Source organism: Schistocerca cancellata, chromosome 2, assembly GCF_023864275.1.
Source record: "Schistocerca cancellata isolate TAMUIC-IGC-003103 chromosome 2, iqSchCanc2.1, whole genome shotgun sequence".
Lineage (NCBI taxonomy): Eukaryota > Metazoa > Arthropoda > Insecta > Orthoptera > Acrididae > Schistocerca > Schistocerca cancellata.
Window position 1 is genome coordinate 295,613,392 of NC_064627.1, and position 26,984 is coordinate 295,640,375.

The 26,984-nt window shown below is 38.3% G+C and overlaps 1 protein-coding gene across 1 annotated transcript in view; it reads right to left on the bottom strand.

Annotated features, from left to right (window-relative positions):
* The window catches only part of LOC126161662 (uncharacterized), a 251,167-nt gene that overhangs the window by 184,871 nt on the left and 39,312 nt on the right, over window positions 1-26,984 (bottom strand). Inside the window, exon 2 of the mRNA XM_049917657.1 lies at window positions 18,607-18,646. Coding sequence (XP_049773614.1) covers window positions 18,607-18,646 — 40 coding nt within the window. The remainder of the gene's footprint in view (window positions 1-18,606; window positions 18,647-26,984) is intronic.

Consider the following 26,984-nt stretch of genomic DNA (forward strand, 5'->3'; position numbering starts at 1 on the left):
CAGCTCCAGTGGACTTTCCTCTGTTGAGTGATTCCAGTTGCTTTTCTATTTCTTGGACACTTATTTCGATGTCAGCCATTTTTTTGTTTGTGTGAGGATTTAGAGAAGGAACTGCAGTGCGGTCTTCCTCTGTGAAACAGCTTTGGAAAAAGGTGTTTAGTATTTCAGCTTTAAGTGTGTCATCCTCTGTTTCAAATCCATCATCATCCCAGAGTGTCTGGATATGCTGCTTCGAGCCACTTACTGATTTAACGTAAGACCAGTATTTCCTAGGATTTTCTGTCAAGTTGGTACATAGAATTTTACTTTCGAATTCACTAAACGATTCACGCATAGCCCTCCTTACACTAACTTTGACATTGTTTAGCTTCTGTTTGTCTGAGAGGTTTTGGCTGCATTTAAACTTGCAGTGAAGCTCTCTTTACTTTCGCAGTAGTTTCCTAACTTCGTTTTTCCAATCCCTCACAGTTTTACTCAGCACGTACCAGTCTAAAATGCATTTTACGATTGCCTTGAACTTTTTCCACAAACACTCAACATTGACAGTGTCGAAACAAAAATTTTCGTTTTGATCTGTTAGGTAGTCTGAAATCTGCTTTCTATTACTCTTGCTAAACAGATAAACCTTCCTTCCTTTTTTTATATTCCTATTTACTTCCATATTCAGGGATGCTGCAATGGCCTTATGATCACTGATTCGCAGTTCTTTGCTTACAGAGTCAGAAAGTTCAGGTCTGTTTGTTACCAGTAGGTCCAAGATGTTATCTCCACGAGTCGGTTCTCTGTTTAACTGCTCGAGGTAATTTTCGGATAGTGCACTCAGTATAATGTCACTCGATGCTCTGTCCCTACCACCCGTCCTAAACATCAGAGTGTCCCAGTCTATATCTGGTAAATTGAAATCTCCACCTAAGACTATAACATGCTGAGAAAATTTATGTGAAATGTATTCCAGATTTTCTCTCAGTTGTTCTGCCACTAAAGCTGCTGAGTCGGGAGGTCGGTAAAAGGAGCCAATTATTAACTGAGCTCGGTTGTTGAGTATAACCTCTACCCATAATAATTCACAGGAACTATCCACTTCTACTTCACTACAGGATAAACTACTACTAACAGTGACAAACATGCCACCACCGGTTGCATGCAATCTATCATTTCTAAACACCGTCTGTGCCTTTGTAAAAATTTTGGCAGAATTTATCCTTGGCTTCAGTCACCTTTCCATGCCTATAACAATTTCAGCTTCAGTGCTTTCTATCAGCACTTGAAGTTCCAGTACTTTACCAATGCAGCTTCGACAGTTTATAATTACAATACCAATTGCTGCTTGGTCCTCGCATGTCCTGACTTTGCCCCACACCCTTTGAGGCTGTTGCCCTTTCTGTACTTGCCTGAGGCCATCTAACCTAAAAAACCACCCAGTCCACACCACACAACCCCTGCTACCTGTGTAGCCGCCTGCTGTGTGTAGTGGACTCCTGACCTATCCAGCGGAACGCAAAACCCCACCACCCTATGGCGCAAGTCGAGGAATCTGCAGCCCACACGGTCGCAGAACCATCTCAGCCACTGATTCAGACCCTCCACTCGGCTCTGTACCTAAGGTCCGCAGTCAGTCCTGTGGACGATGCTACAGATGATGAGCTCTGCTTTCATCCTGCTAGCGAGACTGGCAGTCTTCACTAAATCAGATAGCCGCCAGAAGCCAGTGAGGATTTCCTCCGATCCATAGCGCACCACATCATTGGTGCCAACATGAGCGACCACCTGCAGATGGGTGCACCCTGTACCCTTCATGGCATACGGAAGGACCTTTTCCACATCTGGAATGACTCCCCCCCCCCGGTATGCACATGGAGTGCACATTGGTTTTCTTCCCTCTCTTGCTGCCATATCCCTAAGGGCCCCCATTACGTGCCTGACGTTGGAGCTCCCAACTACCAGTAAGCCCACCCTCTGTGATTTCCTGGATCTTGCAGACTGAGGGGCAACCTCTGGAACAGGACAAGCAGCCATGTCTGGCCGAAGATTAGTATCACCTGGAGACAGAGCCTGAAACCAGTTCGTCAGACAAACTGGAGAGGCCTTCCATTCAGCCCTCCGGAATGTCTATCGCCCCCTGCCACACCTCGAGACGACCTCCCACTCTACCACGGGTGAGGGGCCAGCCTCAATGTGGGCATTATCCCAGGCAGCCACAGCCGTAGTCTGATCGGGGGATGCGTGGCACAAGCTGGCCGTCCCTGACAAATCCCCATCCAGACCCCATTAGTATACCATACTAATGACGACAGAAGAAGCTGGGTGCCAGTTTATCATTCTGCCCTCACTCTGCTCCATCCATCTCTTGTGTCACACAGCACACTTGACAATACCAAGAATGAAGACACTTATGCATCTATGTGAGTGCTGGGCCAGAATCTGTGTGGCAGTAGAACATGCAATCCAATCGTGTCACACTTATCCCTGAAACCAGTCATCACTGACACTGAATTTCTCCACTTGGTCTAAACCTACTCAACCATGAGTGAGAACTAACAAAGATTTTGTCAGACCTCTTAAGGAGCAATGTATCATTGTGGCATCAGATATGTCCAGCATCCCATCATCTTAAATCACTACCCTATCAAAGTATATTTCAAAATTAATAATTTAGTGGATGAATGTAATGGCATAAAATAACATTTTTAACAGCTCATGCTAGTGATGAAGAAGGCAATTTAAAGATAAAACTTGTGTATTTTGCTTTGGTAGCAAGATGGTCCTGAGTCTTTCATAGAGTAAAATTATGCTACATGCTCCTACTTTTGTTTATTGTGACAGTTGAAAATGTACAGTCAGTCAAAAGCCAATAGCGAAGTTCCGACTAACAACTCTTTCAGGGCTCTGCCTCCACCATATACATGTTTCCTCAGCAATTCCTATTATATATTTATTTATTACAATATCAGTCACAGTTGTTTTTATTGCTTATAGACAGTTTCATAAGAGATTTCCTCATTTTCAAGAGATTTCTTCATTTTTACAAACATAAATAAACGTTTTCCTCTTATACAATGTTTGTTAAGTTTGATACAATAATTTTTACACTTTTTACAGGCTTTAATACTTGTCTGTGACAATAAAGCAATTTAATATAGAACTATATTTCTAATGAATTTTAGTTTAATAAACAGACAAATTTATGGAAAATTTTAGGATTTACATTACATAAACAATGTAGTTCCCAGTACTTGCATATTTCTATATGACATTATTAATGTCTAAAATTGTAACTAACAATTTGTAACAAAGAAATAAGGCAAACTTCTTTAATCAGTGACCAAAAGAGTCAACTCTCTACTCAAAACTCTATGACACTGAAGTATTGTATGAGGGCTATTCAAAAAGTATCTGACATTTATTCATAAAATCAGTCTTTAGTCAGATACAATTATTTGCTGCTAGTCTCCCCCCCAAATAGTCCCCTTCAGCTTTTACACATCTCTCCAAATGGTGCTGTCACTGCTGGAAGCATCACTGGAAAGTGTCTTTTGGTATGCTGCACAGCTGCTCCATCAAATTCAGCATAGCATCTTCCCTGTTCTGAAATCTGATCCCTTTCAGAGTATTTTTCAGTTTAGGAAAAAACCAAAAGCCATTCAGTGCCACGTCAGGGAATATGGAGTCCTACAAACCACAGCCTTGTTGTGTTTCTACAAAAACTCTGAATTAATTGAGAATGATGTGCCGAAGCATTATTCTTCTGGGGTGTATTCATGATGGAAAAAAAGGTGGTCAGCATGCTTCCATTGCGACAATTGGAACTTTTTTTCTGGGTCATACGCATAAACTCAGGAATCATCACGAGTGATCACTGTGGTAAGAAAGTAGCACTACTTTTCCTCAACAGCAGTGTTCAATACAAGTAATATTTTTCAAATTTTGGATGGGTCAATATTATCTCAGCTGTTTTTCTGAAAAATTTCATATAATTTTATACACAATATTTTATATTTCAAGCTAAAATTTATGAATAGGAATTATTATTTTGGATGTTATAAACAATGAATACTAGTTCTGAATGTACAATTAAAATTATTTTTTTTAGAAACATTTGAAATTATGAATTATTTGGCACACTTAAAATTTCTATTATTAATTACACAATCTATTACTGTTTTTATGTTTATTTCTGGATTCATTTATGAAATAATAGTTGAAACTAACAGAAATTCATTTGCCAAGAAAAATTGTAAACCCTTTGGAATATGGTTATTAGCGCAGAGTGAAGTAGTAATAGTAAGCATGCCTCTGAAGTGATCAGACCTATTTTTCTATTTTTGGCAAAAAATGCAATTACGCCTTTCTTAATGTGAAAATTCAAAAGACTGTGTGATATACTGAAATGTAACAAAATAGATTAATGAAAAAAACAAAAATTCTGCAGTGACAATCTTCAAAATTATTTAGATCATTTCAACTATGAGGACCTAAAATGAGAAAGTTTCATTTTCAAGAATCAGACCCCTAGACAAGAAGAATTGGAGCCAGATCAACAAGAAAAGATAAGCAAACAAAACGTTTATTGTAATCTTTCTCCTCTCAAATCTTCAGAAAAAACTTTGCTCATTGTGGACAATAGCTACAATATAGGACAAATTTTCCTGAGATCTTCATGGGCTCCAAATTTTCATTAAAATGAAATGAATGGATCCAGTACTAATTTTAACCTTGTCTGCAAGTTCTCTGGTTGTATCCTGCATCACCAGGGTCTTTATGTGATCAATAACAATCCTATTTGCAGATAATGAGGTAATAACTGAATGTGCTTCACTCTTTATGTGGTATCCATAGCTTTGTCCCCCAACACTTGTCAAAACTTGCAGATTGTTTCAGGTTGAGAATTTCCAGACTTAAAACAAAATTTGATGCCATAATATTGTTTCACTTCTTCTGTCATTTTGCCCATAACACAAAATCTGATGACTACCATTTACATGTGTTCTCAGTGACTGGGGTTCTCCTCCATAACTGAACACTCAGTGAGGTGGATTGCCATGGAAGGAATTGTGTTCAATTAGTGGCCGGGTCAGAGATTTTCTCTGCTCAGGAACTGGCTGTTGTGTTGTCATCATCATCATTTCATTGACATTGACATGCAAGTTACTGGAGTGACATCAACTGAAGAAAGACTTGCACCACGTGGCCGGGCTCCCTGAAGGTGGGGCTTCCAGCCTAGCCACATTCATAAAAAAACCACATACATAAAAAACTACAATGACTTTTACTCTTGGTTCTGCTATACCCAAAACATGGTGAATGGTTGCACAAAGTTCACAGGATGTGTGATAGTTGTTGATTCGCATTTTTATCTATGGTGTCACCAATGTGTTTGCAAGCTTCTTCAAACAATTAAAGTGGCTCAGCTGAGTATTGCCTTCATAGGAATTGTGAAGAGGAAACACATTCACCCCACTTATGTCCAACATGTGGAAAAATAATGCCATTGGCCATCATTGGAAGAGGCTTTGACAACCAGTGATATTTGTTTCAACTAAACATATTTGTAGCAGAACTTGTAGCTTAAGATTCTGTCTCTACACTTCTGTCTTCATCACTTTGATCACCTTTTTCTTTCAAGGAATTCTCAGTGGCAAAACAAATTTATCTTCACTTTTACACTGTTCCTACTCTGAATTATGTTCACTTTCAATTTTGTTGTCACTATTCAATCTGACTTCACTTCCTGCACTGTCCTCAAACCTTTTTAAAACAGTATCCTCAGAATCATCAGACAAAGACTTGGCTACTGAATCCATAACTCAAAGTCCCAGGTGCAGTTTCAGAGACAGCTAGCATGAAAGAAGCAATAATAGTTTGGTCTGCATCACATTCAAGTGACTAATGACAAAGGGAAGTACAGCAGCTTTGGGGAAGAACAACTTGACACGACTGTATCTCCTGCTTCACCTCCATGCTTTAGTAATGGAGTAACAATAAATGCTAGTGGTCTGTGAGGCCACACCTGGGAAGCTAATGGTTAAGCTGTATCCATGTCAGCACCTTCAGATTACATTCACATGTTGTACCAGTGAGCACTAGCAACATACTGTCTCTGATGAGTGGCTTTAGAGTTTTGTGTAGCCCTCCAAATCATTAATTGCTATCTGTTTATGAAGATACTGATCATTAACCACACCAGTCCCTTAATATGTTCCTCTCCCATCTTCTCAGAGACTCCTCTTCTGCCAAAGCCACTGTCCATGTTTCAGAGCCCTGCATTATCACCAGTCTTATAACTGTTCGGCAGACAGTCACTTTACATTTTCTACTCAGTATACATGACTGAATAATCTTAATCAGGGCCCAGTAAGATCACTTTCCTGCAGCGATTCTTGCTTTTATTTCTTCACTTATGCTGTTATCATAAGTTACCAATGCTCCCAAGTACTGGAACTTCACACATGTATCATATTGGGCCCAATTCAACTCGATGTATTTCTCTTTAATAGAAGTGTTTCTCCTGGAAGCAGAAGATACTATGTTTTGGTGTAATTTACTCAAGGTCCCAGCTCTTCTGCCTCCTTTTTTAGTCTGCCAAATGCTTCTTCCAGGCCCTACAATCTTCTTGACAGCATACATACATCATCGGTATATGGTAGGGTTTGGTTCATACAGTCAAAGTGAGTGCCACCTGGGTTATTTATCACCTGCCTTCTCATCATTCTCTCCAACCCTTTGTTTAAATATAATGTGGATAATGCATGACCTTGCCATAACTCTTGGTTAACTTTAAGTTCTTTAGGGAGTTTTCCTTCTACTTTCACATAGCATTTTGTGCAGGTGAGGGTCATTTGTACCAATCTGATTAGGTTATGTGGAAATTCCATATGCATTATGGTCCGATATAGCTTTTTCCTTTTAATGCTATCATAAGCTTGTTTGGAATCTACAAAGAGCTGATGAACATCCACATCATATTCATAACACATATGTCTTATGTTGAAGATATGATCAGCCATTGTTCTGCCCTGTCAAAAACCACACTGGTAATCTCCAAGTATCTCTTCTGTAATTGGAGCAAGTCTCATAGCAAAGACTTTGGCTAATGCTTTGTAGACAATACTGAGTAAAGCCATGCTATAGTAATTTCCACTGTTTGCTTTGCCCTTTTTTTGTGAATTACGAAAATAATGGCCAAGTTCCGCTGGTCTGGCATCACTTCTTTTCCCCATGTTTCAATGATCAGCAGGTAGACAAGCCTCATCAGATATTCACCCTCAACCTTTATCATCTCTGCTGAAACATTATCATTCCCTGGAGTCTTATTATTCTTCAATTCTTCAGGATTTTGATTGCCAACATGACTACCTCTGTTGGTGGTATGGGTACAGGTATTTCATCTAGGCTATCATTGTGTTGTGGTTGGTCATCCTCTATTCCATTTTCTTCTGGTATTACCATCTGTGTGGTAGTGTTCAACAGTTCACTGAAATTCAGTCCACTGGTGAAGAATCTGTTCTCCTGCTATAATATTTCCTTCTTCATCTCTGTGGACTACAATATGAACTCATTCGTAGAATTTTCTTGCTTCTTTGTCATTATATTCTTCTTCTAGCCCTGTAACCCACTTCTTCTGTGAGTCTTATTTCTTTTGTTTACAAATTCTGTCTGCCTCTTTCCTTTCCTCCATTAATTTTGTATTAGCTCTTGTTGCCGTGTTTATCATTTTCTCTCTTGCATCATTTCTCTCTGTCACTGCTTTTTTACAATTTTCAACAAACCTTCCTGCCATTTCCAACATTTCTTCTGTAGCCAAAACTTCTTCTACAGTGTCTTGTAAAACATTTTTCATTATACTACATTTCTGTTTGACACTTTCCAAGGTCTGGTTTTGTTTAGCCTCAAACTTCTTATACAGTGTCTTGTAGAACATCTTTCATTATACTCCCTTTGACACTTTCCAAGGTCTGGTTTTGTTTAGTCTCAACTTCTTCCGTGTCATACAATTTGGATATTCCCTTCTCTTTTAATTTGGAAATGTTGTATCTTCTTGGAGCTTTCCACTTTACTCTGGATATAAAGACTGAAATGTGTTGTCTGTATTTCACTCTTATCATATAATGATCTGAGTCACAGTCAACTCCCCTAGAACTATCAACCTCAAGGATGTCAGCCACATGTCTCATGTCAATTATCACACTGTTGATTAGATTGAAAGTGGTACAATCTTGTGATCTCCATGTGGCTTTCCCTACGTTCTTTCTCTGGAGCCATGTACTCTTCACAACCATTGCACTGCTCATGGCAAAGTCAATAAGTTTTTGTCCATTTTTATTTGACGTATCATGCAGGATTACCTTTCCTATCTCTCTAAAGGCTTCTTCTTTTCCCACTTTTGTACGGAAGTCTTCTGACACTATCTTCATATCTTGCCTTGATAAACCTTCTAATTCCTGTTCTAATCAACCATGAAATTCATCTTTCACTTTGTCCTCATCACCTTCTGTAGGTGCATACACACATACAAAGTGCATATCCTTTCATTTAAATGTTAAAATTCAGAACTGCTGCTTTATGCTTATTTTCTACAAGAAAGCCTTTGCCACCTACTGTAATACTGTTCCCTCCACTATACAGAATTGTGTAGTTGCCACTTCTTGGGAAACCATCTCCTATGCATCTGATCTCTTAAACTGCTGCAACTGCTATGCTGTATTTCTACATCTCTTGTGTGAATCTATGTAGAGCTTCTGATTTGTTCAAAGTTCTCACATTCAAGTACCGGTAGCAAATATGAGGTAGGATTGGAAAGTAACGCAAAATAATTTTTTTTCTTCCTTGGTATTGCAACTGGAATGTTGAAATTTCATGACAATATAATTTGAAGTTTGTGCTACAGAGGGTATTTTGTTTTCATGTGCAGTGAGTTAAGTCTGAACTACAAAACTAAAATGGTGTGCATGTTACTATCATCAGCTTGTGAAGAGCAACAAAGTGTGTTTCAATATTTGTGGGCCAAGGGCATAAACTGAGTGGAATTCACAGGGGCATACATGACCTATATGTGGATGACTGTAGAAACCATAGCAATGTTTTCAGGTGGTGTGCATTCTTCCAAGTGAGCTGTGTGAACCTTAGTGATTTGCCATTCCCTGGAGAGCTAGTTTGAAGTTTGTGCTACAGAGGGTATTTTGTTTTCATGTGCAGTGAGTTAAGTCTGAACTACAAAACTAAAGTGGTGTGCATGTTATTATCATCAGCTTGTGAAGAGCAACAAAGTGTTTTTCAATATTTGTGGGCCAAGGGCATAAACCGAGTGGAATTCACAGGGACATACATGACCTATATGTGGATGACTGTAGAAACCATAGCAATGTTTTCAGGTGGTGTGCATTCTTCCAAGTGAGCCGTGTGAACCTTAGTGATTTGCCATGCCCTGGAGAGCCAGTAACAGCTGCAACCATACAGAATGTTGGAGGCAGTAATTTTGAATGACTATTGTGTGCAACTGTGAAACTTATGGCAGCTGTTCATTTCCTATGTTGCAGTCTACGATATTGTTCATGACACACTGAAATGTCATAGAGCTAGTGCTCAATGGGTGCTTAAGAACCTGATAGACAACCATAAGGGTGAGTGAATGATTACATGATTGGATCACTTAACACATTACAGCGCAGAAGGGACTGACTTTCTGAAAGCAATCATCATTGATGACGAGTCATGGGCATACCACAACATATCCTAACCAAGCCGGCCTCTATGCATTGGAAACACATTGGTTCCCCAGTATGAAAAATAATCAAAATGATGTAATCTGTTAGGAAAGTGCTTCTGACAGTGATCTGGATTGTGCATGATGTGTTATTTGTGGACTTTGCTCAACACAAGACCACTGTCAATGCTGCAGCCTTTATTAAAACTTTGGTAAATTTCTGTGATGCCCTTCATGACAAACATCACAACATTAATGCTGATGGTGTCAAATGTGACAATGCTCACCCACATGTTGCAGCTTGTGTTTGTGAAAAAATTGCCAACTTTGGGTGGGAGGTGCTCCTGCATCCATCACACCTTGTACCATTGGACTTTCAACTGTTGGTCCCAAGAAGAAATTCCTGGTTGGCCAATGCTTTGTGACAAATGCAGAGGTGAAATCAGTAGCTCATAGATGGCTTACTCCAACCAAATGGACGTCTACAAAGAGGGCATATTGAAACTGATACTGTGATGGGAGAAATGTGTTGAAAACATTGGTGACTATGTAGAAAAGTAGGTGAAAGATGTAAGTTCATTTGCAATTTTTTTTGTTTTGTTACATATTAAACTTCTTGGTAATAAAATTACTTCTTATTACATTCTGATTCCTGCTGATATACAGGGTGTCCCACACAAACCCCCCTGATTTCAAAGACCCAGGAAAAAAAACCACTGTAGATATGACAATGAAAAATGCGCCACATTGTAGAGCATCTCAAAGAATTTATTTATTTATCATCAATACACCCCTACATGTGAGCAATTTGTAGCATGAAGAATATTGAGTCTATATTCAATTTCTTGCCAAGTTCTTTGGAACATTTCCTCTGTTTTTGTTGCAATTGCATTAGTGATATGATGTTGCAACATAAGAGTATTGTCCACTTTGGTCACATACACGCGGTCCTTCACGAATCCCCAAAATGAAGAAATCAAGTGGTGTATTGTCAGGTGAACTTGGTGGCCAGGCGATGAGTCCTCCGTGTCCAATCCAACAACTAGTAAATTTCCTATCCAGGAATTTGCCAACAGCCATTGAACAATGTGATGGAGCTCCATCTTGCTGAAAAATGGTGTTGGGTTGCAAGTCTTGTATCTGAGGGTACACAAACTGTCCAGATACACTGTTTGTTCTGAAAAGAAGAACAGTCCAACAATCCTGTCGTGCATTAGCCCTCACCAGACGTTGTTTAGTTTAGGGCTGTCACGATTATGTTCAATGACAACGTGCACATTTTGTGAACCCCAGATCCAAGCATTATGCCTATTAACCTTCCTGGTAAATGAAAGGTTGCCTCATCTGAGAATAAACATCTTTCCAGGAAGCTGGCATCCATATCAATACGCTGCAGCATATCCACAGCAAATTGCTGTTGGCGTGGCTTGTCGTTCAGTGTCTGATGTTGTAGAATTTGGACTTTGTAAGCACAAATACAAAAGCACTGGTGAACTAGACAATGCAGTGTTGTTTGAGGTACTTCAAGTTGTTTAGATCCTTGAGGAATTGATTTACATGGGCTTCTGAAAAACGTTTGTTTGATATCCTCCACTGTCTCTTCTGAAACTATGGAACGTGCACTGCCAGAATGTTTCAGAATACTTCCTGTTGCCAGAAACTTCCTATACAATTCCTTAATTGTTTTCACATCAGGTGGATCACATTCATACATACAACGATAATTTCTTTGCACAATAATCAGTGATTTTGTTTCTGCAAATCACACTACTGCTTGCGCACGGTGCTGTCGAGTCACCATTTTCACTTCATGTGACCATGCTGTACTCTGGTGACAATACTTGGCACTTCCGATGGGGGAATTAAATTCTATGAGATGCTCTACAATGTGGTGCTTTTGTCACTGTCATGTCTACTGTGTTTTTCTCTCCTGGGTCCTTGAAATCAGGGAGGTTTGAGTGGGACACCCTGTATGTCAGTTTTCTGTTTGTGTCATCCCCTTCCTTGCATGGATTGTTCCTCATATCATCAGTATGGCTGTTCCTGTCTTTGAGATATGTAACAGCATGTCTTTTCTGACATTGGATCATCAGCCCATGGTCAATACCCAACCTGGAGGACCAGGATTTGTACGAGGTTTACTCCTTTAGGGAAGCTGGCTTCCCCATGCCTCTCAAGACCTCCTTATCCTATGTTGTAGGACACATTGCATCTGAATTCTCTGTCAGGACCATTCTGTCTTGGGTGACCCTGCCATTATCTATGCTACCAATGACAAACTCCCTGAATTCATTCGAGCATGTAAGCCCTGCCGCCCATCACTGGAGATGCCTTCAACAATGCAGTACCTCCCCATAACAGTCCCAGTCCCAGTAAATGCAGCATCACCTGCGACTATGTTCTCACAGTTTTCTCTTGGCATTACAGACATAGTTTATGTTGCCTTTGTATGTTTTTTGTTTTTACGTGTTCTACTGACCTACTGTGGCACTCTAATAGCTAGTTGGACTGCCTCAAGGTTCAGTATCTCATACTAATGTAGAGGAACTGCTTTGACAGATTTATTTTCACAGTTTTGCTTCTGTATGAAAGTCACCGCACACAACAGTTCCCATCATGATCAATAGAAAACTACACTAGACTGTAAAGTTCTTTTGGGTCCAATTGTACAAAAAGTTAATAAGGAATCAACACAGATAAACTGATCAGTCAGAGCAGTTCAGCATCTCTCAATGTTGTCCGCCCCAATAGCTGAATGGTCAGCGTGACGGATTGCCGTCCTAACGGGTCCAGGTTCAATTCCCAGCTGGGTCGGGGATTTTCTCCACTCAGGGACTGGGTGTTGTGTTGTTTTCATCATCATTTCAACCCATCCAGTGTGCAGGTCGCTCAATGTGGTGTCGAATGTAATAAGACCTGCACCAAGGTGGCCGGACCTGCCCTGTAAGGGGCCTCCCGGCCAATGACGCCAAATGCTCATTTCCATATTACATCTCTCAGTGTTGACCTGAAGGTGAGAGTGTTTGCTTAGTTTGCATATGTTTACTTGTTGTTGTCTTACAGAATTATCACCAGAGGCTGCACACATTAAGTAAATAAGGTGTTAACTCAGCAGAAGCATGCAATAAAAATACTGATGACGACCATGCCTTTTCTAAAAGCAATTTTAACAAACTTAGAATTCTATTACTCACTTCCCAATACACTTGCTCCTTAAAGGCTTTTAATTGCTGCTGCTAAAAATTTGCTTTTACCTAGACTCTGATCTTCACTATCAAATTATGAGACACAAAACTAATTGTCGCTTGGAATTAGCCTCTTTCTCCTAGATTCTGAGTAGAGTTACATCATATGGCACATGGATATTTGATGGGCTCTCAACTAACAGAAAGCAAGAACTTGGAAATCCAAACAAATTCAAAAGAAAACTTACCTCATGAACCACTCTTTCTAAGATCATTCGAGTATCTAGATTCAAAGTCTGAAAAATTCTGTTAACTACATGGCTCTTAGCAGGAAATGTAGCAAGGTAAGAATGTACTGCAAAAAGGATTCAGTACTTAAAGTTGTAAGTAACAATTTTCTGTGAAAAATACCATTGTAATCAAGTAAATTTTCAGCTAACAAAATGACATAAACAACTGAGGAGGTAGCAGCTTTTTCTTTTTTCTTTTTTAAAAAACAAACAGCAGCTTCCTTTGTAATTTACTTGCTTAACCATAGCTGTCATAAATATGAATAGCATCTAGCAGTATAGTAATAGTTTATTCTTAATACTGAATACAGATATGATCTGTGATTTAATTCTCTTTTTTGTAATGTATATCTCAACACATTGCACATTAATGAAGATTCTTCTTCTTTATGGGATCTATGGAGTACAAAGGACAAGTAAATGAATTTATTAATTAATCCCGTCTGTATATCAACACAATGGAAAGATTTCTAAGTGCAAATCACATAGAACGGAGCTTTTTGCTTTGCATAACCCTGTGCTGATGAAACCTTACTTTATTAACCATCTGGATGTCTAGGAATTTCACACATGGAGCCTCATTTAGTATGTGCCCATTATCTATAAGTGATCCTTTATGTATTACCAATATATTCAACCTTCATTATGCAAGTATTGTACAAAGCCTCATAAAAACTCAAAGACAAACAAAGATTAAACATAACATCTGCACAAATCCTAAAACTATGTTCTTATACCCTGTAAGTGTACAAGAAGTACAGAATGCAATCAACAAACTAAAAAATAAATTGTCTTGTGGCACTGATGGCATTCCAGATAAAGTACTTAAACACAGCATAAATATTGCTCGCCCCCTTGTAGACATAATTAATGCCTCTTTCAGCACTGGCTCTTTCCCTAAAGAACTAAAGCTGTCAATAAAACCATTATATAAAAATGGTGATCCTAATGATGTAAAAACCTTCAGACCCATATCCTTGATATCCTGCTTCTCAAAAGTTATTGAAAGAATAATGCATGAAAGACTCTCCACTTTCCTGAACACAAGTAGAATATTAGTCAGTGAGCAAAATGGCTTCAGAAAAAATAGTTCAACTGAAACAGCTGTATATAATTTCCTAAAACTTCTCCTGATCTCTATAGATCATTACAAAGTAAATTGTGGGGTGTTTCTAGATTTATCAAAGTCATTTGATGTTATTGATCATGAATTATTGCTTGAGAAACTATGGTGTACATAGTACTGTTCACGGCTGGTTTAAATCATACCGGTCAGACAGATACCAGAAAGTAGAAATAGTTTACAAAGGAACCTCTTACTTTTCAGAATATAAGAACGTTAGTAATGGAGTGCCACAAAGTTCTGTGCTGGGACCCCTCTTGTTCTTGATTTTCATAAATGACCTACCAAACTGTTTAACACTAGCTAATGCTGTATTGTATGCAGATGATACAAGTCTTTTTATTAAAGCTCAAAATGAGACTGACTTGCAACACAAAGTAGAACTAACAAAATAAGAAGCAGGAAAATGGTTTAGAGATAACTGTTTATCTGTAAATGAGAAAAAAACAGTATGGATGAATTTCAGCCATGTATTGAATAAAGTAAAGCCCAATATAGTTTTGAAACTTGGTGAACGGAAGATTTTACAAACTTCAAACACAAAATTTTTAGGTATATGGTTAGATGAGCATCTAAAGTGGGATAAACATATTGAAATGCTCAATAAAAGTCTAAGTAAATGCTGCTATATACTCAGAATGCTAAAAAAATGCTGCAGTGAAAAAACAGTAATATGTGGTTATTATGCTCTTATGCATAGTCTATTGTGGTATGGTGTCTTATTTTGGGGTAATTCAAGTCTGGCAAACTGGTCATTCATTATTCAAAAATGAGCATTAAGAATAATGAAAGGAGCTGCACCAAGAGAGCCCTGCAGGGAAATTTTCAAAGAATTTCAAATAATGTCACTTCCATCTTTATATATCTATGAAAGTATCTGCTTTTTCAAATCTCACCCCCAATTTTCTTCTTTAAATAGTGAGTGCCATGACTATCCAACAAGACACAGGAATGATTTCCACAGAGAAACACACAAAACAGCCCAATATCACAAAAGTGCAATATATCACCCCAAAATCCTTTTTAGTGCTCTTCCCTTAAGCATCAAAAAGATAGAAAAGTCTTACATTTTTAAAAAGAGCTTAAAAATGTTATTAAGATAATGTTTTTACAGTGTTTCAGAGTACATGGATTTTCAGAAGATAGTGACATAGTGGTCAATGATAATGATAATTCATATTTGAACAAATGTATGAAAATAGTCTGCCTGTACACACAATAATTAATTAATTATTGTTTGTTCTGTTATTCTCTACTATAGTGGTCAATGATAATGATAAATCATATCTGAAAAACAAATGTATGAAATAGTATGCACTATAAATAATTAATTAGTGTTTGTTTTGTTATTATCTACTATACGCTGCATGAGATATATATTTATATATGTTTCACCACCGTAGGCCTATGTTATTAATTTACTGTATAATTACAAACTCATATAATGTAACATGACAACTCCTATATCATTGTATATGATAAAATGGATGCTCAATAAATAAATAAATGAATCTGTACATCTGTTTCCTGTAAATCATTTTGCTTTGTTAGAAATTGCATGAGTCTTTGTAACATTAAGACTTAAGATGTTTTCTGTGACCTTGTTGTAAGCCAGTTTTGTTGTTCTCCTGGCTATATCTGATAGGAACGTGTCTCAGTCCTTTATCTGTATCCTTGTGTCATCAGCAAATATTACAGTTTTTCAATATTCCACAAATGTTCCAGGTAATTCATTTATGTAGATAAAACATAAAATCACCAAACCTTGTGGGAGAGCATATTTAATGATTCCCCATTCCTAATTTAGTTTTATTCCCATTCCACCATTTGTTCCCTCTGTTTGGTCACATAAAGAAAATACACCATTAAAGGTAGGAGAATGTCTTTAATGCCACGTCATTTTAGTTTCCATAGTAGAATTTGCCCTAATCCATTTAGTAGCAGAGCTGCCATTAAGTTCAAATCTCACACATTCAAAGTAGGCAGGGGAAGCACCAAAGTTCAGATTTTGTACACTGAGGAGCCAAAGTTATGTGATAGTGATGTTGGCATACACAGGTGGTGGTAGTACAATGTACACAAGGTATAAAATGGCAGTGCATTGATGGAGCTGTCATTTGTACTCTGGCAATTCAAGTGAAAAAGTTACCAATGTGATTAGGGCCATATGACATGAATTAACAGACTGTGAATGCAGTAGTGAAGCTAGATGCATGAGACATTACATTTCAAAAATTGTTAAGGTATTCATTATTCTGAGATCAACAGTATCGAGAGCATGCCAAGGATACCAAATTTCAGGCATTACCTCTCACTATGTGCAATGAAGTGGCTGGTAGCCTTCACTTAATGACCAAGAGCAACGACAGTTGCATAGAGTTGTCAGTGCTAACAGACAAGTAAAACTGTGAAATAATTGCAGAAATCAAAGTGGGATGTATGACAAATGTATCCATTAGGACAATGTGGTGAAATATGGCATTAATGAGCTGTGGCAGCAGGTAACCAACATGAATGCCTTTGCTAACAGAATGACATCATCTGCAGCACCTCTGCTGGGCTCGTGACCATATTGGTTGAACCCTAGAAGACTGGAAAACTGTAGCTTGTTTAGATGAGTCGCAATTTCAATTGGTAAGACCTGATAGTAGGGTCTGAGTGTAGCACAGACCCCATGAAGCCATGGATCCAAGTTGTCAACAAGGCCTGTGCAAGTTGGTAGTGGCTCCATAATGATGTGGGATGTCTTTACATGAAATGGGCTGGATTTTCTGGTCCAGTCATCATTGACTGGAAATTGTTATGTTCAGCTACTTGGAGACCATTTGCAGTCATTCATGGACTTCATGCTCCCAAAAAACAATGGAGTTTTTGTGGATGCCAATGCGCCATGTCACCAGATCACAACTGTTTACCACTGGGTTTAAGAACATTCTGGACAGTTTGAGCAAGTGATTTGGTAATCCATCAAACATTTCTGGGACATAACCAAGAGATCAGTCCATACACAAAATCCTACACTGGCAACACTTTCTCAGTTACGGAATCTCTTGCACGTTCAGTTTCTGCACTATGCTGGGCAAAAGGAGGTCTGACACAATATTGGGAGGTATCTCATGACTTTTGTCGCCTCAGTGTACTTCAACAGTGAGATTTGGTGTGAATGTGCAAAATAACAGAATCGTCATACATAGCTCCTTGTATCTTTAATGGTTGACATATTTCCAATGTTTACTTTTGTCCATGATCAGAGAAAGCTAGGGGCTACTGCTTCTTTACTTTTTTCTGCTTCTTCATGCATATTTTACCACTTATTTCAAATACTCTATAATCTCTATACATTTGTCCCCTTTTTAACATCATGCTAAAATCAGACATGAAAATGTCTTTCCAGGTTGTGCTCAGTTTCGTTGATCCATATATTTTTTAGTTGTTGTCCTTGACAACATTTTTTATTTAATTTATCTTCATCTTAGGTTTTCTTCTCTACATATTTTATCACATCATATACAGTTTTGCACTTCTGTTTTTTCTTTTTCTTTTATGAGACTCTTGGTAATAAAGGTGCATGATGAACATACTTGTGCCATAATAAACAAATTGAAGAAAACAGCAAAACAGTAACTATAAAGATTTATTGCAGCGTGACATTACTAAAATCCGATGAGTATGAATAACTTTTGCTGAAGAAAATTCAGCAAGGTAAAAAGTGTAGGAAAAGGAATGTCAAATGATCTTACATTATAAGAAGCAGATTACATGAAATAAACATGACAATACTGTTAAGTTAACCTGTTATTATTGAAGCTAGCATAATCCCTGTAGATATAATTTCACAGTTCCACATTCACATCACATTCAATCATGATATTGAATTACCAAGCCCAGATTTTTAATTTAAACTCAAGATATTAATGATCACTATTCCTTAACACAAAATTGCATGCAGAAATATACAAATAACACACTCCGCTACTTTTAAATTGTCACTGTCCACACACCTCAGTTCCATTCTTTCTCAGTTAGAACCTCCTGAGTACTACTACAACTATTCCTAAGTGCAGAAAGTGTAGGAAGTCAAAGATATCTCGAAACTTATTGGCTACTTATAGAGATTTTACAAAAAATATAGCACAATTATTATATGTAAAGATCAATATTTGGGGCGGGGGGGGGGGGGGGGGGGGGGGGAGGGGGGAAGGGGGGGGGAAGGGGGGGGCAGCTGACAGAAGATGAGAGGCTGATGCAAGGCATTACAAGAGAAAAGCAGTTGATATAAAAACATTATTGCTAATTTAATTTACATACCTGAGATTGTATAATCATCAGAAGATAGTTCCTTTCCATTCTGAAACAAAAATAATATGATACTGAATATAATTTTATTCTCTTTAGTCGAAAATAAATTATATCTACATCTACATACACACTTCACAAACCAATCCTATGATGCATTGCAGGGGGTATCTTGCATCACAACTAGTCAGTTTCTTTCCTGTTTCACATGCAAATGGAGTGGGTGAGAAACAACTGTTTATAGGCCTCTGTACAAGCACTAATTTCACTATCTTGTCTTTGTCACCCTTATGCAAAATGTACATCAATGGTAGTAGAATTGTTCTGGAGTCAGCTGCAAGTGCTGGTTCTCTAAATTTTCTCAACAGTTTTTTATGAAAAGAACATCATCTTTCCTCCATGTATTTGTATTTGAGTTCACAAAGTATCTCTGTAATACTCGCGTGTTGATTGAACCTACTGGTAGTAAATCTGGCTGCATGCCTCTGAATTTTTTCAATGTATTCCTTTAATCTGACATCATGTGGATCCTTAACATTTGAGCAGTAATCAAGAAAGGATTGCACTGGTGCTCTATCCATGATCTCCTTTATAGGTGAGTTACACCTTACTAAAATTCTGTCAATAAATTGAAGTTGACCATTCGCCTTCCATATTACTGTCCTTACATGAGCATTTCATTTCATTTTATTTTTGCAGTGTTAATTAATTGACTTGACTGTGTCAAGCAACTCACCTTTATTACTATTTTGGAACATTAACAGAATTTCTTTTCCTTCTCATTTGCTTTTACAATTTGCCATTCATCACATTAATTAGAAATTGTTTCTAAGTCATCATGTATTCTTCCACAGTTACTCAATGATGATACTTTCCTGTATATGACATTACCATCAGCATACAGTCATAGATTGCTGCTCACCATGTCCCATCCCAAAATTTATGCATAAATAGAACAAGAACAAGAATATCACATTTAGCTGGAGCACTCCTGATGATACCTTTGTCTCTGATAAATACTCATCATCAAGAACAATGTGCTGGATTCTATTACTTTAGACATCTTAGATCCATTCACATAGCTGGGAACCTATTCCATATGCTCAGACCTTCAGCCATAGCCTGTAACAGCACACTGTATCAAATTCTTTCTGGGAATCTCGGAACATGGAATCTGCCTCTTTCTCTTCATCTATGGTTTGCTGCTTGTCATGTGAGAAAAGGGCAAGCTTTGTTTTTTTATGAGTGATGCCTTCTAAATGTGTATTGATTTGTGGACAGAGGCTTTTCTGTCTCAAGGGAGTTTATTATATTCAAACCTAGAATATTCTCATGATTAAATGGTAAGGCCAGCATTGTCATTTCAAATAAAAGCTGTGTCCAATCTGTTCTGGTGGTTTCCAGCAGGTTTATTAAGGCTTTTTCAAGGTAAATTCTTCAGGTAGACAGAACTGCTTGGCAAAGTCAATTTAAGTCATTCGAATCCAAAAGGGTGTGGAACAGCAGAGTGCATTTGTCCCCCTCCTCACATACAGTCACTATATACCTGAAATTCTCTCTCTCTCTATCCCTCTCTGTCTCTCTCCATCTCTCTCTCTCTCTATCTATCTATATCTCTCTGTCTCTGTCTCTCTCATGCAGTTCACAGGAATTATGCTGATTTTGTGGTGCTGTGGCAGTTGTGGTGCTGTTCTGCAGTCAAGATGGATGCAAACCTTTACTGAACAGTGCCAAAATAGAGTTCCTGATCTTTTCTCTGTCATTTTCTCATACAGCCCTTATTGAGCTTCACCCTGGTGCTTGTATTCCTAGCGCAATGGAAACAAGGCAGCATAATCTTCTATTTCAGATTTTTAATTTTAATTTTGAGCCCAATATTTTAGAAATATTGCTATTTTCTAACTTTATTTCATAGCACATTGAATAATCTTGATTTAATAACGTAATTTCAGATTGCTGAATAAAAAAATGGCATCTATATTCATAACAGGATATCCTTCATTTATGTATCAAAGTAAACTGCCATAAACATATTAAATGGATAACTAACAATGGTTTAAGATACAGTAAGTTTTGTGTACATCTCATAAAATTTAGTTCTTGGGATACTGCATATTTTCAAACTTTCTGAATCAGTTACACCAAAACTAGAAATTATAGAATCTTGTCCCCTATTGCAATAACTTCTGTGGGCACCCACGATTACTGTAAAGAAACCTATTTGGAAAGAGAAACTGTACAGAGGACAAATTAAGTTTCTTTCATCAAAACACAAATAAATAAAAAAGAATATATTATCAACAGAGCAAGTGAAATTTTAAGTGAAACATCAGTAGATTTGTTATACTTGTCAGAATATCACTTGTAAATAATAAACTGAATAGACAAATGTGGTTGGAGACAAACTGACATGTCATTGTCAAAGTTGTAAAAGACAGGGAAAAAAGCTTATGACCATCACGTGAATTGTCAGTATGTTTCCTCACTTTTCACTGAGCAGGTGTGTTATACAGGGGTTGGACAAAAATATGCTAACACTATGAGCAATATATTGTGGGAAATACATTCCTCACTATTTCACTACACATGAGCTCAACTTGTGCTGTTCACTCTCACACATAGGACTGGGTCTGCAGAGTGAAATAACAAGACACAGAAATGTTTTGATGGTCCCTTATTGGAACTGTACACAACTATATATAACATATAGTAGAATTACATAGGATAATGTACTAACTTCAGATGTCTTAGAAAAATGCTACTTCTCTCCTCATGGAAACTACTGTACACCTGGTTCTGGTGTCCATACCAAAGTGAACCTAGATACTAGCTTGAAAGTGTCCATATCATATGACATAATACCCTTCGATGTACACATGATTGCAGGAGGCTGTTTGTATTGGTTTAGAGAGGGCAGATGCAAACCATGAATAAGTCACGGTGGGTGACATAGAGTGGGTGCTTGCAGTTTGAGGTGTAAATAGCGTTTATCACACACAAGGCTATCAACAAGGCACTCACATTCATGGCAGTCTCTGTAACGTAGACATGTACATCAGCACATAGTAATAATCATACTCAGCACACGCAATGTTATGGTGACAGCAAAAACACTATCATGCATTCGTAATACTAGACGAGGTTGTTGATGTGACCATGGATGAATTTACTCTAAACTTAATCATATGTGATAGAAACAATATAATTAAATACTCTTGCTACAGATGTGAGGAAATGGTGTGCTATCCATGAGGGTGTACTCACTAACTAATGCCTCAACACACATGAGACACAAAGGAAAAGCACAGATTAAAGGACAACCATGTATGAATTTATAATAATTACAATGGGAGCAAGGCAATATGATTAAATACTCTCACTATCATTGATGAATAGAAAATCCCATGCTGTTGCACATATGCACTGTTTTGATAATACGCCTGGGAAGAGTAATACGGTCCATGAGGCTGTAGTCATTAATACAAGGGACTCCATGAGGTGGATGTAGTAAGCTGTTAAAATGAAGCTGCTTGGCAGTGTGTACAGGTCAATTGCAAAACATGGTGTGTGTCAAGAGTACATGAAGCACTCTGACACTAGCTCTCAATACAGCTCACAGATACCAGCAATTACAATTCAGTCAAAATGTGTGGTATCGACCCACAAGCATTGTCTTCTCTTGACTTATACCTATCAGGAGCACTGTTGCAGTAAGCCAACAAATGTTCATTCTTTTAACACAAAACACAGTGGAATCAACACTCAGAAAAATGTTATCTCATTTAAATGAAGATGGCATTTGGGCATGAGAAATGCTTGTCAGGGAGCACTTTATGCTGTATGCCTTTCTGGGAAAAACTCCAAGCTGCATCAAGGAAGTGCAAGATGGACAAAGACTCCAGCTCTTGGGTCCACTTTCACTTGTGGCCCAATTCTGCTGCTGATATCTGTTGAAGTAGACAGCTTATGGGCATGTATGTACTGCAGTGCATCACTGCGGTACACTTGAACATAAATGCATGTGCTTGCCAAGCCTGAAAGTTGTGCTGTTGTTGATCAGGAATGGCACCTGTGCAATGTCCTGAATAAATTGCAAGTGTCAGTCATGTTCAGAACAGTGTTCTGTGTAGTTGCGAGTACTTTGAGTCAGAGCTAAGTGAATTTTAACGAGGGTAAATTTTGCTGCTCATATGGCGTGTGCTTCCATAACTGATGGAGTCAAAATGTTTGGTGTTTCAAGAGGCACTGTACGGAAGATTTATATCACACCAGGGAAAGTGGAGAAATATCATCTGCTAAGTAACAACATGAATGAAAGTTTGTGTTAAGTGCTCATGACAGATTGTGATGGAAAATAAGAAGATGACAGCTGCAAAAGTCACTGCAGAACTGAATGTTATATCATGAACCCTGTCTGCACCAAAGAGACACCAAGGCAGCTCCATAAGCATGGAATAAGAGGGTGAGAATGATAGAAATGCCCATTAACTGAAAAATGTAGTGCAAAAGCCAAAAATCCTGGACTATGGAGCAATGGAAGAAAGTCATTTGGTAGGATGAATCTTCTTTCACATTGTTTTCAAAGTCTGGGCAAGTTATTCTCAAAAGAGTGAAACATATTGCAGGTTTGGTGATGATATGGGCAGTCTCTCATGGTACTGCATGGACCCCATGGTTGCTCTACAAGGTTGGATTACTGTCAGGGTGTATGTGACTATTTTATTTTATGATGTCCATCCCAGTGCACAATGTTTGTTTCCCACTTGTGATGCTGATGCTGTGTTGCAAGATGTCAAGGCCCCTGTCCACACACCTTGCATCCTCCAGGTGTGATTGTGTGAGTACAAGGCAGAATTGTCACGTCTGCCCTGACCACCACAGTCAACAGATATCTATATTATTGAGTCTTCATGAGCTACTTTGGATGTAAGGGTGCAGCATCACTATCCACTTCCATCATCATCACCTTATCTTGACACTATTCTGCAGGAAGAATGGTATAAGATTTCCTTGAAAACCATACAGTACCTGTATTTAACCATTTCAAGATGACTGGAAGCAGTTTTGAATGCCATGGGTTTTCTACACCATGGTAGGTATGGTAATGTGTTGTGCTTTTGGTGTTTCCATATTTTTGTCAAGTCTCTGCATTTATACAACTGATATGTTCCACATCATAGAGTTTTGCATTTGTGATCCATGGGAAACACAAATAATTAAACTATGTTCACTAAGTGGTGCCAAAACATTAGATTTGGAAATACACATACGAGTGGTGCTGACAGTTTAGACACTACATAAAGGGTGTTTCCTTTAAGCTTTTAGAGAGATTGTCCATAACATTAGGTAGATTGTTTATTACTTTCCTGCCTGACAGCATTGATCAAAGAGATCTAGTGTTGTTAATGTTTCGCTCCACATTATTTATCATAGTAATTTTGCGAATAAGGATTGAATGTCATAACACAACAGCCACTGATAATTTTCCCTTTGACTCAAATACCTTCTGCAATTTTAATATGAAAGAAGTAGTATCTGATATATCTCACCATGATGTTCCAGTGTTGATAAACATGCCCAGCAGTAAGAAGTGGGGAATAGATTTACAAAGTAGACAATGTTGATAAAAAATGTAACTCCTTTTTAGATAACCATCTTAGATTGATGTGTTGAGAAGTAAGGATTGATGTTGTAGAAGTAAATGAAAAATGAGACAAACATAGATAAAACAAGTTCAAAAATTAGTGGCAGAATAATTAAATGAAGAAATTCATCACTGACTATTCATAGTAGAAGAAAAAAAGGAAAATTAAGGTTCAAACATTCCACTGGCAACAATGTATTAGATACAGAGTGCAAATTCAAATTGGTGAAGGATAGGGAAGGAATTTGGCTACGCCCTTTCAAAGGAACTACATTAAGCATTAAAGAAAATCGCAGAAATCCTAACTCTGTATGGGTGGACAGGGATTTGAACCTTCATCTTTCTGAATATGAGCCGATTTTCTTCTCCATTGTACCATCTTACACAGTTGTTGCTGTGCTATCCAAAAGGGCAGAGACCAGGAAATATAAATATATACATATATGCACCTTGACATCAAAATGATATCTTCCGTGCTAATGTACTCACTTGCCTGAACCCTTCTGGGACTTAGCTGAACAACTGCAAGCATATAAGGTTTAAGGGACAGAGAACACTACATCTTTACTGTGCAGCATGTGGGAGTTTGGGTTGAATGGGAGGCATGCTCAGATGGCCAAGGCAGTTAAGCAACTGTACTGGGTTTGAGTCCTATCTGGCACAAATTTCCATATGTCACTGTTGCATTTAATGCAATGTCCACATGTAGCTGAGATCTGAATATTCCTCTTTCATTCTTCAGATGTGGCTGCTGAATTATGCAAATTCTAGCTGTTCTTTCAGGCACATCTAAAGGATAGACACCACAATATAAATATGTACATATATGCACTTTGATGGCAAAATGATATCTTCCATGTGGGTGCATTCACTCGTCTCAACCCTTGTGGACTCACCTGAATGTTTGTGAGCAACTAGCGAATAATGGATGGAGGACACAATATTTCTAGTATGCGGCATGCAGAAATTTGAGCTGGGAGGGAGGCATGCTCAGATGACCAAGGCAGTTAAAGGCAAAGTTTCTAACGAAGCAGAGCATCCAGGTTTGAGCTCCAGTCTGGCACAAATTTTCACATGCTGCCATTGCATTTCCTGCAGTGCTCATGGTAGCCCAGATCTGGAAATTTCTCTTCCATTTTACAGGTACGCCTGTTGAATCACACAAATCTGTCTGTTCTTTCAAACATATCCTAAAGAACTAATACCACACATATAAATATGTACATGTCTGCACTTTGATGGTGAAATATCTCCTATATGGATTCATTCAATCGTCTGAGGCCTTGTGGGATTTGGCTGAAAAGTTGTGAGCAAAAAAGAGGATAAAGGACAGTGAGCACAACTTACATAGTATGTGGCACATGGGAATTTGGGCTGGATGGGAGGCATATCGAATGGCTAAGAGATTAATGCGACCATTCTACAGGAGCAGAGGATCTGGGTTTGAGGCCCAGTCTGGCACTAACATTCATATGCTGCCATGGCATTTAATGCAATACCCATATGCTGCTGAGATCTGAAAATTTCTTTTTAATCCTATTACATACATTCCCAGTTGTGTAGCAATAAATATTTATTAGTGGTCATTTTCACATACAGTATCACTAAATACGATAGATAATGGATAAATCAATACATTAGAATTAGGCACCAGATTCTCATGAGTAATACTTTAAATAACTATGTGTATTAAGTATCTACTTTAATTCTGAATTAATATAAAACTTAAAATTTACATTTAAATAAATGATATAGAAAAAATTAAACAGGAATGAATTATATAAGATGCCCTTGTATTCTGTAAATGAGAAATTGTAAATATGATTCTAAAGATATAATAGGGGGAAGCATTCCACATGGGAAAAATATATCTAAAAACAAAGATGATGTAACTTACCAAACGAAAGCGTTGGTATGTTGATAGAGACACAAACAAACACAAACACACACACAAAATTCAAGCTTTCGCAACCCACGGTTGCTTCATCAGGAAAGAGGGAAGGAGAGGGAAAGACGAGAGGATGTGGGTTTTAAGGGAGAGGGTAAGGAGTCATTCCAATCATGGGAGCAGAAATGAGATTATCCTTCATGAAATCCTCCCCACTCCACCAAGAGTGTCTTTCTGCCATCCACCTAACCTTCATAACCTCTTGGTTCATTACTATGAAATCCCCAAATCACCTTCCCTACCCTCTGGCTCCTACCCTTGTAACCGCCCCTGGTGTAAAACCTGTCCCATGCACCCTCCCACCACCACCTACTCCAGTCTTGTAACCCGGAAGGTGTACACGATCAAAGGCAGAGCCACATGTGAAAGCACCCACGTGATTTATCAACTGACCTGCCTACACTGTGAAGCTTTCTAAGTGGGAATGACCAGTAACAAACTGTCCATTTACATGAATGGACACAGGCAGACAGTGTTTGTTGGTAATGAGGATCACCCTGTGGCTAAACATGCCTTGGTGCACGACCAGCACATCTTGGCACAGTGTTACACCGTCCGGGTTATCTGGATACTTCCCACTAACATAGGGTGTCCATTCGTCCCGTTTTTCCCGAGACAGTCCCGTTTTTTACCAAAATGTCCCGCTGCCCCGAAAGTTTTTTTGGGGATGCTCAAATGTCCCGTTTTTTATGATTCCGCTTAGCTAGAGTATTTTACGCTACTGGTTGTTTCACTTGCTATTAACTGCACAACTATTTGCGCTAGGAAACGTGTGATGACTTTCAGCATACCTCAAAC